At 32.0% G+C, this 14944-nt stretch overlaps 1 protein-coding gene across 1 annotated transcript in view; it reads right to left on the reverse strand.

The window, feature by feature from the left end:
- LOC134725156 (myosin-11-like) overlaps positions 1-14944 on the reverse strand; it is a 47341-nt gene that overhangs the window by 21169 nt on the left and 11228 nt on the right. The window contains exons 3-6 of the mRNA XM_063588742.1: positions 14690-14825; positions 10817-12951; positions 4770-4875; positions 306-414 (exon numbers count right to left, since the gene is read on the reverse strand). Coding sequence (XP_063444812.1) covers positions 306-414; positions 4770-4875; positions 10817-12951; positions 14690-14825 — 2486 coding nt within the window. The remainder of the gene's footprint in view (positions 1-305; positions 415-4769; positions 4876-10816; positions 12952-14689; positions 14826-14944) is intronic.

Genomic DNA, 14944 nt, shown 5'->3' on the forward strand with positions numbered 1-14944 from the left:
TAATGCCTGTACTGAGTCAGGAATATGACGGTTGTTATCAATTCGTTTTTGATGTGTTTGAGCTTTCAATTTTGCCATTTGACAAAGGACTTTCCATTTTGAATTTTCCTCAGAGTTGATTATTTTGTGATTTTTCTTTTTTGCATATTTTTTTATGTAAAGACCTAAATTGCCATTATAGATTACATAGATGGACTCTCAGCAATTTTAAATATTTGACAAAATTGACTTGTTATGACGAGGTTTGATGCAAAAGCTCACGCTAGCCCTAACAGGTCAATCGTTTAAGCATGGTGAAAACCTACCGTTTTTCCTCAATAGTATTATTGATTGTTTCTAGCACAATATCTAGATCTATTAGGTCTCCTTTTGTCCTGGTTCTATCATTGCCTTTCCACATTCGTACAGTTCTTTCTGAAATTAGAAAAAAACACTTATCTGTAAATTCAGAAATTATAACAAGGTTTATTTTAATATGTTTAATATGATAATGCAACACTGAGTATCGGAATTATAAGAATTCCCATTCTGATATCTGTATGAAGCTAGCTTAAATTCCAACCAGATGCTTCGCAGGGCGTAGCTTTATACGACCACAGAGGTTGAACCCTGAACAGTTGGGGCAAGTATGGACACAACATTCAAGCTGGATTCAGCTCTAAATTTGGATTGTGATTAAATAGTTGACACAGCATAGGTTTCTGACACAGAATGAATGTGTTCTAATGAACTTAAAATTTTTGTTTTCTCTTAGAGCAATTCACTATGCTGTTCAATATTAATCCTCTCAAAAAAATGTTTGAAGAAATTTTCTATTTATTTATGAAATTTCAAATGAGAAAAATTGAACCCAATTTTTTAATCACATCCCCCTTTCCCTTATTCCAAAACTAATCTCAATTAAAATATTCTAATGGAGTTTGCAACAATAACTACTCATTTAAATACATCATAAAATATTAAGATGTAAAAAAACTGCTTGTTATCACTGAATGGTAAAGATTATTTAAATTTATCAGTTGGTAGTAAAAAGTGAATATACATTGTATATTGTATATAACAAAGATTTAAGTTGATTCTGGACAAAGAAAGATAACTCCAATTAAAAAGAATTCTTGCAATAAGATAGTTCTTGCTTACTATTTTGGACAAAGAAAGATAACTCTAATTAAAAAAAAATTTGCTATTTCACAATATTGTGAAATTATATATTTCTTGCCATTGCACAATACTGTGCAATTGAAAAGACTTGCTATTCCACAATACTTAATATAATAATTTGAGATCCTGATTTGGACCAACTTGAAAACTGGGCCCATAATCAAAAATCTAAGTACATGTTTGGATTCAGCATATCAAAGAGGCCCAAGAATTTAATTTTTGTTAAAATCAAACTTAGTTTAATTTTGGACTCTTTGGACCTTAATGTAGGCCAATTTGAAAACGAGACCAAAAATGAAGAATCTACATAAACAGTTATATTTGGCATATCAAAGAACCCCATTTATTCAATTTTTGATGAAATCAAAAAAGTTTAATTTTGGACCCCGATTTGGGCCAACTTGAAAACTGGGCCGAAAATAAAAAATCTAAGTTCATTTTTAGATTCAGCATATCAAAGAACCCAAAGGATTCAATTTTTGTTAAAATCAAACTAAGTTTAATTTTGGACCCTTTGGACCTTAATGTAGACCAATTTGAAAACGGGACCAAAAGTTAAGAATCTACATACACAGTTAGATTCGGCATATCAAAGAACCCCAATTATTCAATTTTGATGAAATCAAACAAAGTTTAATTTTGGACCCTTTGGGCCCCTTTTACCTAAACTGTTGGGACCAAAACTCCCAAAATCAATACCAACTTTCCTTTTATGGTCATTAACCTTGTGTTTAAATTTCATAGATTTCTATTTACTTTTACTAACGTTATGGTGCCAAAACCAAGAAAAATGCTTATTTGGGTCCCTTTTTGGCCCCTAATTCCTAAACTGTTGGGACCTAAACTCCCAAAATCAATACCAATCTTCCTTTTGTGGTCATAAACATTATGTTTAAATTTCATTGATTTCTATTAACTTAAACTAAAGTTATTGTGCGAAAACCCAGAATAATGCTTATTTGGGCCCTTTTTTGGCCCCTAATTCCTAAACTGTTGAAACCAAAACTCCTAAAATCAATCCCAACCTTTCTTTTGTGGTCATCAACCTTGTGTCAAAATTTCATAGATTTCTATTAACTTAAACTAAAGTTATAGTGCGAAAACCAAGAAAATGCTTATTTGGGCCCTTTTTGGCCCCTAATTCCTAAAATGTTGGGACCAAAACTCCCAAAATCAATACCAACCTTCCTTTTATGGTCATAAACCTTGTGTTAAAATTTCATAGATTTCTATTCACTTTTACTAAAGTTAGAGTGCGACGACGCCAACGTGATAGCAATATACGACGAAAATTTTTTCAAAATTTGCGGTCGTATAAAAACTGCATTAATAAAACTTGAGTTTTTGTTCATTCTTGTTAGTGATGTCTACATTATCAGATTATGTTTGTACAATTTTTTTTATTATATTGCAAAGGAGTACAATTTGTTTGGCATCATCCGATTTTCAAATACAGACATATAGATTAGACTGTTGGTTTTCCCATTTGAATGGTTAAACCCATGTCATTTTTGGTGCTATTTATAGCTTACTGTTCTGTGTGAGCCAATGCTCTGTGTTGAAGACTGTACTTTGTCCTATAATGATTTACTTTTACAAATTGTGACTTGGATAGAGAGTGTCTCATTGGCACTCATACCACATCTTCTTATATCTATATAATAAAAGACATAAAAAAAGGATAACAACTTAATCTACTGTGGATTAATTTATTTTCAAGGTATCAATTTTTGTGGATTGCTGAAAACTTGCATCCTCGTGGATATTTGATTTTGTGGTTTTGGCTATCTCTGTATACAATGACTATTGAAAATATTTTATCCGTTGAACATTTGAATTCATGGTTCAACTCTACCTACAAAACCCACAAAAATTTGTATCCAACGAATAATAATGAATCCACAGTAATCATAATTTGAAAATAAACTTACAGCTTAAGAAATAGGGTGTATAGTAAAGAGATGAAAAAGGATAAAACATAATCTATTAATCATCATAAAATTACAAGTATATATGTGGTCTAGCGAGACGGCTGCAGTGCAGGCAATTTGGTGTCACGATATCACAGTAGCATGGGTTCGAATCCCGGCGAGGGAAGAACCAAAAATTTGCAAAAGCAAATTTGCTTTCGCAAATTTTTTGTTCTTGTCATGCTGGGATTCGAACCCATGCTACTGAGATATCGTGACACCAAATCATCTGCATTGTAGCCGTCCTGCTAGACCACATGACCACCTGGGCTTCATAAAATTAAGTTTTCGGTGGCCGGGTGTTACCTTTCCACATCAGTTTTAATCTAGCGTCGTACTACAGTACATGATATATAAGGCATGGAGATGTTATTTTTACAGATCAGCTTAATTATCTATAGTAAACGATCCTACAATTTAATGTAAGAAACAGTCACAGAAAATAATTATATTAATAAGTATGTCTGAGCCAGTGACAACTCTACAACAGATTTATTCATCGGATCACCAGCAGTGATGGTGATACATGGCTGTATACATTATGTATATACAACTCGTCTAAACATCAACCCAACAAATTTAGATCTGTTATTTTGCTTTCACAAATTATTTTTTTTTCCCTCGCCAGGATTCTAACCCATGCTACTGAGGTACTGTGACACCAAATCGCCTGCACTGTAGCCGTCCCTCTAGACCACACACCACCTGGGCTTCATAAAATGAAGCTTTCGGTGGCCGGGTGTTACCTTTCCATGTCAGTTTTAATCTAGCGTCGTACTACAGTACATGATATATAAGGCATGGAGATGTTATTTTTACAGATCAGCTAAATTATCTATAGTAAAGGATCCGTCAATTTAATGTAAAATAGTCACAGAAAATAATATTAATAAGTTATATATATACATTTCGTCTAAACATCAACCCAACAATGCTAGATCTGTAAATTTGCTTTTGCAATATATATATAAATACCTTTTATATTTATCTGGAAAGAAGTGTGTGAATATGTCCTAATTTTACCTTTTATGTACCATTACAAAAACAAGACTTCTAAACTATAATGGCTGTTTTTATAGCGTTTATTTGATTATCAGGCCAAATATTTCTTGAATTTTTAAATATCTGATAATCTAGGACTGTATTTTTGATTATTTAACTATCATGTTTTCAAAAAAAAAAATGATTATGTGATTATAAATAAATATGGTGTATTTACTGTCTTCTGATTGGTTAAAAAGTATTACTTTTATTTTCAATGTTGTCAATTTTATGGCGACAAGCCCACTCTGGACGTTGTGTATTCTTACACTAACATGTGTGTATGTTGTTATTTTATATATAAATAATATGAAAAGTTCTTTGAGCCTTATTTTTGATAGAAATTTATTTATAATGAATGGCAATAATTTATTTTGAATTTATTAAACCATAAAAGTAATTTTTGAATCTTCACATTTTACGGTTACCATGTTTACATAATCCCCTTTGCAGATTATTCAATGTGAAGTGTCAAAATTTAATTTTATTGTTCGATAAATTCAAAATAAATAATAGCTTTTCATTAAATATTTGCCAAAATTTTTTGATTATGTGATTACTTGGACACCCCCATTAGGGGCATCTGTCTAGACTTACCTTTATTGAAAGATTCTGGTTCGTCAGCAACAATCCTCACTTTCTTTTTCACAGCATTTATTGACTTTTTCCTTGCAGGCGTATCAGATGATACATGTACTAGTATCTGATATGAATATAAGTAAATCATAATAAATATTTAAGGATTAAATGCATGCATAATCATTAGCAGTTAACCACATCATTAAGGCATACAGACAATACATATATTCTTATTCTTTTAAGGAGAAACCAATCTATACTTTTGTTTATAGATTTAGATGGTACATAACACTACGAGGAGATAACTCTGTATAAATCAGTTGTATGTTTTAATCACTATCATGACTATCTTATGTTTATGAAACATAAAGCTTCTCAATTATTAAAAATAGCGTTTGTCAAATTGCTGTATTTTCAATGAAATTTTCCTATATAATGTATGGTTCAAGTTTTTTGTTTACCGTAATTTTTCATATTTTTTGTCAAGGGTCAAAGTGAATATTTTGTCAAGTAATATATTAACAAAAATCTCTGTGATACATTTCTGTTTTTGTGTTGAAAATTTTAACATGTGACTGAGCTTTAACATTTTTGTGGATTTGAAGAGCAATTGAATATGTAACATTGATATATGAAGATGTTGTATGAGTGCCAATGAGACAACTCTCTACATAAGTCACAGTTCATAAAAGTAAACCATTATAGGTCAAAGTAATGTCTTCAACAGAGTCTTAGCTCATACAGAACAGCAAAATATAAAGGGTCCCATGTATATATATAATAAGGATGTAATTACGGTATATGTTTTTTAAAAAAAGTTTGGGGTGAAAATAGTGTCTTAACTTGAAAAACACCATCAGAAATGGCTTTTGAAATTTTTCAAAATGGTATAAAGTGAATGTCCCTTTGTATCCAAAAATAGCTAATTATTTATGACAAAATATCTAAGATACGAAACAAGCCATCAAACATTTATCCAAGTTGCAATATTGTCAGAGGAATTGAAGAAAATATTTCCATTAATTGGACATATCATGCATATTGACCAATAATTGGTTGGTGAGAAAAACCTTACTTTGTTTGGACACAAAGAGAGGGTTTCAAGTTAGGAATTACTTTGTTATCCATTGGTTTGATGTGTTTCTGCTTTTGATTTTACCATTTGATAATAAGGGACTTTCTGTTTTGAATTTCAGTTCGGTATTTTTGTGATTTTACTTACCTGGCAACAAAAGCTGAAACCATTATACCCTGATTCTATTTCATTGAGTCTTTCCCTTTTGAAAAGTTTATTTTTTTACTAAGAAAGATAACATTTTAGGTTTAAGGAAGTACACCACTAATTCATGGTCCCATTGTTTTTTATGATAAATTCCTCAGTTTCAAGCAGGCACACCTCTTTTGTTTTAAGTTCAAATAAAGTGGCAATCGTTGCATTTCAAAGCAACACTTTATGGTGTCTTGTACTGAAAAAATCAACATACCTTTAATGGCATATAAGAAAGAACTGGTTCCCAGAACTTTGGATATACCAAAACATGTACTTCAGATTTGACAAACAGACAAAATGCACCCTATTTAAAAATTTGGTGCAATTTTTTTAATATTCAAAATTAAAAGTACAAAAGTGCTCTACAATGATCATCAGTCCTTCAGCTTTCATTTGATGCCAAAAATACCAAAATATTCTAAATATTTCTAAAGTTATACACATGTGTAGGAACTATTTTGTGTTAAGTATGTACTACTTTCTGGTATGTGCTTTTTTTTTCAATACTCCAATTTGTTGTTTGTATGTATTCAACATGCTGGAAAAGATATTTTGAAAATTTTACTCAGCCATGGTATTTTGACCCCCTTGCGGTATATTGAACCCCCTACCATAGACATTCAATTTCAAAAATTCAAACTATTCTTAATCCTTAACATAGTAATAATACTCCAATAAGTAGTTTGTATGCATTTAACATGCTGGAAAAGATAACTTGAAGAAAAAATATTTTCATGGTATATTGAACCCCCTAATATAGACCTTGAATTTCAAAAACCCAAGCTATTCTAACTCCTTAACATAATTATAATACTCCAATAGGTAGTTTGTATGTATTTAACAAACTGGCAAAGATATTTTGAAAATTTTACTTAGCCATGGTATTTTGACCCCCTGCGGTATATTGAACCCCCTTCTTTAGACCTTGTATTTAAAAAATTCAAGCTTTTCTAACTCCTTAACATAGTAACAATACTCCAATTTGTATTTAGTATGTATTCAACATGCTGGAAAAGATATTTTGAAAATTTTACTTAGCCATGGTATTTTGACCCCCTGCGGTATATTGAACCCCCTTCTATAGTAGATATAGGAAGATGTGGTGTGAGTGCCAATGGGACAACTCTCCATCCAAATAACAATTGAAAAATTAAACCATTATAGGTTAAAGTACGGCCTTCAACACGGAGCCTTGGCTCACACCGAACAACAAGCTATAAAGGGCCCCAAAATTACTAGCGTAAAACCTTTCAAACGGGAAAACCAACGGTCTAATCTATATAAACAAAACGAGAAATATATACCTTGATTTTCAAAAATTCAAGCTATTCTAACTCCTTAACATAGAAATAATAATTCAATAAGTTGTTTGTATATATTATATAACATGCTGGAAAAGATATTTTGAAAATTTTACATAGCCATGGTATTTTGACCCCCTGCGGTATATTGAACCCCCTTCTATAGACCTTGATTTTCAAAAATTCAAGCTATTCTAACTCCTTAACATAGTAACAATACTCCAATTTGTAGTTTGTATGTATTCAACATGCTGGAAAAGATATTTTGAAAATTTTACTCAGCCATGGTATTTTGACCCCCTTGCGGTATATTGAACCCCCTACCATAGACATTCAATTTCAAAAATTCAAACTATTCTTAATCCTTAACATAGTAATAATACTCCAATAAGTAGTTTGTATGCATTTAACATGCTGGAAAAGATAATTTGAAGAAAAAATATTTTCATGGTATTTTGACAACCCCCCCCCACCGTAACATGGTATATTGAACCCCCTAATATAGACCTTGAATTTCAAAAACCCAAGCTATTCTAACTCCTTAACATAATTATAATACTCCAATAGGTAGTTTGTATGTATTTAACAAACTGGCAAAGATATTTTGAAAATTTTACTTAGCCATGGTATTTTGACCCCCTGCAGTATATTGAACCCCCTTCTTTAGACCTTGTATTTAAAAAATTCAAGCTTTTCTAACTCCTTAACATAGTAACAATACTCCAATTTGTATTTGGTATGTATTCAACATGCTGGAAAAGATATTTTGAAAATTTTACTTAGCCATGGTATTTTGACCCCCTGCGGTATATTGAACCCCCTTCTATAGTAGATATAGGAAGATGTGGTGTGAGTGCCAATGGGACAACTCTCCATCCAAATAACAATTGAAAAATTAAACCATTATAGGTTAAAGTACGGCCTTCAACACGGAGCCTTGGCTCACACCGAACAACAAGCTATAAAGGGCCCCAAAATTACTAGCGTAAAACCTTTCAAACGGGAAAACCAACGGTCTAATCTATATAAACAAAACGAGAAATATATACCTTGATTTTCAAAAATTCAAGCTATTCTAACTCCTTAACATAGAAATAATAATTCAATAAGTTGTTTGTATATATTATATAACATGCTGGAAAAGATATTTTGAAAATTTTACATAGCCATGGTATTTTGACCCCCTGCGGTATATTGAACCCCCTTCTATAGACCTTGATTTTCAAAAATTCAAGCTATTCTAACTCCTTAACATAGTAACAATACTCCAATTTGTAGTTTGTATGTATTCAACATGCTGGAAAAGATATTTTGAAAATTTTACTCAGCCATGGTATTTTGACCCCCTTGCGGTATATTGAACCCCCTACCATAGACATTCAATTTCAAAAATTCAAACTATTCTTAATCCTTAACATAGTAATAATACTCCAATAAGTAGTTTGTATGCATTTAACATGCTGGAAAAGATAATTTGAAGAAAAAATATTTTCATGGTATTTTGACAACCCCCCCCCACCGTAACATGGTATATTGAACCCCCTAATATAGACCTTGAATTTCAAAAACCCAAGCTATTCTAACTCCTTAACATAATTATAATACTCCAATAGGTAGTTTGTATGTATTTAACAAACTGGCAAAGATATTTTGAAAATTTTACTTAGCCATGGTATTTTGACCCCCTGCAGTATATTGAACCCCCTTCTTTAGACCTTGTATTTAAAAAATTCAAGCTTTTCTAACTCCTTAACATAGTAACAATACTCCAATTTGTATTTGGTATGTATTCAACATGCTGGAAAAGATATTTTGAAAATTTTACTTAGCCATGGTATTTTGACCCCCTGCGGTATATTGAACCCCCTTCTATAGTAGATATAGGAAGATGTGGTGTGAGTGCCAATGGGACAACTCTCCATCCAAATAACAATTGAAAAATTAAACCATTATAGGTTAAAGTACGGCCTTCAACACGGAGCCTTGGCTCACACCGAACAACAAGCTATAAAGGGCCCCAAAATTACTAGCGCAAAACCATTCAAACGGGAAAACCAACGGTCTAATCTATATAAACAAAACGAGAAATATATACCTTGATTTTCAAAAATTCAAGCTATTCTAACTCCTTAACATAAAAATAATAATTCAATAAGTTGTTTGTATATATTATATAACATGCTGGAAAAGATATTTTGAAAACTTTACTTAGCCATGGTATTTTGACCCCCTGCGGTATATTGAACCCCCTACCATAGACATTCAATTTCAAAAATTCCAGCTATTCTTAATCCTTAACATAGTAATAATACTCCAATAAGTAGTTTGTATGCATTTAACAAACTGGCAAAGATATTTTGAAAATTTTACGCAGCCATTGTATTTTGACCCCCTGCGGTATATTGAACCCCGTACCATAGACTGTCAATTTCAAAAATTCTAGCTATTCTAACTCCATAGCATATTTGTTACTCCAATTTGTAGTTTGAATGCATTTTTAAAACATGCTTGAAAGATATTTTGAAGAAAAAAAATTCCATTGTATTTTGACCCCCTCCCCCTTCCATATGGTATATTGAACCCCCTCCTATAGACCTTGAATTTTAAAAATCCAAGTTTTTCTTACTCCACAACATAGTTTTAATACTTCAATAAGTAGTTTGTTTGTATTTAACATGCTGGAAAAGATATTTTGAAAATTTTACTTAGCCATGTTATTGACCATGGTATATTGAACCCCCTACTATACATCTAAAGACATGTTAAAATATCTTGCTACTGTAACTCCTTGACAGATTTATTATACTCCAATTAGTAGTTTGTATTTATTTTATTAGTTTGAAAAGATGTTTTGAAAATTTAATTTTTAAAATCAAGTGAGCCATGGTAATTTGACCCCCTCCCCCTTTTTCACCATGTAGAATTTAATCTAAAAGTCTACCATTCTATATAAATATTTTAAATTTCAAAGAAGTATAGTGTCCAAGCTACATGGTCTAGTTTTAATGCTTTTAAGAAGTTTTTTGAATGAAATTTTGTTGGTTAAGACTTCAGAGCACTTATACCAAGCAAATATTTTTCTTTTAACCAATCATTGAAAATTGACCTCCCCTTCTTGTATAAATGATTTTTAATATTTGATTAGCTTTTATGTAATGTTAAATGTTTTATTAATCATCTAGAATGAAAAAAACAGGGGGGTTCAATTTACCATGGGGGTTCAATTTTCCATACAGGGGGGGTTCAATTTACCATGGGGGGGTTCAATTTACCATAGCGGTATTTTGACCCCGGGGTCATTTTACCATGGGGTTCAAAATACCATATGACATGGGTCTGAATTAGTGGTGTTACACCTTAATTAAACAACCAATGAAAAATGTTAAAAAATTCAAATCTTTCAAATTGAAACACAAAGCAGAAAACCATAGACTCAACATCATAACCCCACAAAAAAATTTGAACACTTTTATGTAAATGAACAAAAATCCTACCGATTCTATTTCCCTTGGATGGTCACTGTGGTTATGGGACCTCTGTTTTTTGTTCACTGACACTTCTTCATTATCTGTAGCTACAAGATTATCTTCAGTATGATGGGATGATTTCATTTCTCCTTGATGGTCACCATGGTTATTTGACCTCTGTTCTTTATTTATTGACCCTTCTCCCTTATTATTTATATCAACTAGGTCATCTTCAGTTTGATGGGATGATTCTATTTCTTCCTGTCCAATTTCTTCTCCTTCTTTGGTTTCATGATCATTTACCAAATTTGGTTCCATTTGATGCTTATTTCTGTCATTTTCTGTTTCCATGGAAACAACATCTTCTTGACATGAGGAATTTTTGTTTTCAGATAAATCCAATTGATTTTCTTCATTTGACCTTGAATTTCTTGACAATGTTGATTTATTTTCATTTCCCTTTTGCTGATTTTGGAAACTAGTTCCATTTGAGTTACTCTCTTGGTGTCTTTTGTTTGTCTGTAACTCACTCTGTTTGGATACTCTTGAAGCATTTTGTTTTTCTGTTCGTTGATTTGGCTCTGCATTCTTCCTTAACTCACTATCCATAGACATCTCATCACTACTTTCAGTTCTGAAAATATCTTCTTTTGATTTGTACCCATTGGGTTCTTCCATGGATGAAGAAAATATATGTTGGTCTTCTGTTAAATCTTCACTTTCTTCTGTTCCTACCTGTCGTCTGCTGATATCACTATTTATAGATTTGGAGTTATTTTTAGATATTTTGTCTGATTCACTGTCACTATCATGATCTTTCAATTGTCCTTCATTCCAATTTTCTCCATAACTGATATTAACTGGGTTAACTGCAGTACTAACATGCTTTTGACCAGATATATCATTTAGTTTCAACCTTGAAGATAATTCGTTGTCGTCTGTTACATTATCTCCCAAAATTTCTTTATTGTCTTCAATTTCATTATCATTTGAAATTTCTTCATTGTCTTCGATTTCATTATCATTTGAAATTTCTTCATTGTCTTGGATTTCATTATCATTTGAAATTTCTTCATTGGCCTCCATTTCATTATCTCTTGAAGTTTCTTCCTTTTCTTCTATTACTTTATCACTTGAAGTTTTTATTTCTTTGAAACCTTCTTTTTCCCTACTAGTTGTTTGTTTTGTTGGTCTATTGACCATTTCTTTAGAGGAAGTACTGTACAAGCTATCCTTATCTTTATTTTCATGATCCAATTTTGTTAACCTTGAACTTCTTCTCTTCTCATTTATGTCTGGCATTTGACCTTGAGAATCAATAGATTCTAATCTTGATCTTCTTACTGATTTCTGTGGACTACCTTCATCAGACTTCATAGGTGAATCTTTCTGCAATCTTGAACTTCTTACTGAATTTTGAAGACTTTCTTCATCAGAGTTTATAAGTGAATCATTCTGTAATCTTGAACTTCGTCTCCCACCATGAATACTTGATAAAGCTTGTTCATTGTAAGAAGTCGTCAACTTTTTACATGAGGCTAGTTCCTTTTCAAGTTTCTTATTATTCTGCACAACATTTTCTCCTTCTGATTCATTAGCCGTTTCTTTGCATTCTAATTCTATTCTTAAACTTTTTTCTGAAACATCAACACCCACCATTTTTGCCGAAGAAATTTTTGTTGACAAAACAGAATTATTAATGACACTGCTATTGAGAACTGATTGAAACGGCCTTTTTCTTGGAGATCGTCTGCTTGTCACTTCCTTGGTTTGGCTATACAAAGTTGAATCACTGGACATGTCATCTAACACCGTTGAATTTCTGACAGCATGCACATTTTTTGAAGCTTTACCTTCATGTTTTGGTATTTTTCTTGGAATTTCACAAATAGCTTCGGTATAAACCTGTTTCGTTTTTTTTCTTGGTGATCTTCTAACACTTTCAGTAGAACTTTCTTTGGTTGAGTCGAGAGTAGAGGTGATTGTTCCTTGATCTGACCCTGTAGTCTTGACCTCTGAACTTGATGACACATAATCATCTGAATCAATGTGTACTTTCTGTTTGGTTCTTGATCGTAGGGATGCATGTGTCAATATATCACTTCCTCTTGTCTGAGAATAGGGACTTAGGTCAGAGTTCAAATCACTTCCATTTTCACTACCTATAAATAGAAACAAATAATGATTATAATTTTTGTCATTAGTGTTCATCCATAACTTAAAACTTTATCATGAACGGTGAAAATAACATAACAAGTTTCAAACATGACTAGAAAAGGGTAGTAACTCTTGCTTGAAATGTGTCAGTCAAAAAATCTTCAGAGATACAGTACAAATAAGGCATTAAAGGTGAATAAGTTAAAACAATACTTGCTGGTGTTGAATGCTTTAGTTCCATCTCTTATGTTATAAATTACTAAGACAAAAGATTGCAATGTTCTTCCAAAGCTTGTAAAAAGTCTATGGCCAACTTAGAAAGCAGTTTATTATTAGTGCATGCATAGATCATGTGTCAAGTTTGTTCTTTAAAATGTTTAAGGAAAATATAATCAGAGACATGAAAAACAGGAAAATAAAAACTCTCAGATAAGTTTGGAAATTTGGTTAAAACAATCAGGGTTTCCGCTGGCGGTCGCCATTTTCGCAATTTGCGAAAAAATAATAATTGTGGCGATTAAAATTCGTCATTGGCGAAAGAATTTGGCGACAGAAATATATAACGATTTATTTTCAGCCATCTTGTTTATTTACTTTTTTTCGGGTTTCTCTGACTTTACCGATCAGACAATACTCGGAATTCACCTTGAACTCGTTAAGATTTTGAAAGAAAAGCAATAATCAGCTGATTGCATTTATTGCTATCGACATCAAAGGACTAATTAATAAAAGTGTTGATTGTATGATATGACAAAATGATATGGTTAAATGGCTTCTGTCACATGTCACAAAAGGGATTTATTTACCGCTTTGCGACGCACGTGTTTGAAGCAAAATTTACGCTTCCTCTCCTTTTGAAAAGAAAATTGTTGTTATGACGAAAAAAGTCCCAAAGCTACAATGGTCTCAGATTTAAAACTTTATCATTTAACTTTCATACAGATCATTGATTTGAGTGGGTATTTCAAAGTCGTTTAAGTAACACACGTGTTTTAAGCATATAGTTTTTCTTATTTACGATGGTCTAGAAAAGAAAGCTGTCGTTATGAAGAAATCTATTCAAAGGTTGGCATGAGAGTAACCCTTTAATGTAATGACTACACCTACACGAGGGATCAATTCCAAGTGATAAAATTCTTCGTTTTGTTGTAAAAAAACAATTCTTATTTAGGGGGAAAAGGGGGGGCTGGAAAAAAAGAAAATTTTAAAAGAAAAATATATTTGGCGAAAAAAATAATAAAGTGGCGAAAAATATATTGTTTTGGCGAAAGAGGTGGCGAAAAAAATAATTGACCCAGGGGAAACCCTGAAAACAATGATCATAGCACATATTACAGCAATGTGAAATGTATAGAAAGTCTAGAGAGTGTCATTTCTCTAAAATTTTTGAATATCTTACATCTAGAAAAAGAACACAAAGACCCTTTATTTTATTTTTTGCTTCTTTTTTATAATACACTACTGCGGATTCATTATTATTCGTTGGATACCAATTTTCGTGGGTTTCATGGGAACAGTTGAACCACGAAATTAAATGTTCAACGAATGACAAATTTTAAATAGGCTTGTATGCAGACTTCGGCAAAACCACGAAATCAAATATCCACGAACATGCAAGTTTTCTTCAATCCACGAAAATTGGTACCCACGAAAAAAATTAATCCACAGTATCAGTTTACATCATTAAAAAGCTTGTTAATTTGAAGCAGGGTAACAAACACCCTTAACAACTTAACATCATACCTTCTGGTGTGTCTGATGGTAGACTTACTCCTTCTAAGATGGCTGGTATGGAACTTTTTCTTTTAAGATTACTAAGTGATGCACTGCTCAATCTGGTTGATGCATTCGATCTAAGACTGTCTCTTCTTACATTGGTCTGAAAAAAGATATATATAATTGAGTCTTTATTTTTTGATTTTGAGTTTTGTATACTGTTCACTGTTGTTATTCTTTTGGTCTTTTTGCCATGGCTTTCACAGTTTATTTTTCGACTTA

The sequence above is a fragment of the Mytilus trossulus genome, chromosome 7 (assembly GCF_036588685.1).
Source record: "Mytilus trossulus isolate FHL-02 chromosome 7, PNRI_Mtr1.1.1.hap1, whole genome shotgun sequence".
Lineage (NCBI taxonomy): Eukaryota > Metazoa > Mollusca > Bivalvia > Mytilida > Mytilidae > Mytilus > Mytilus trossulus.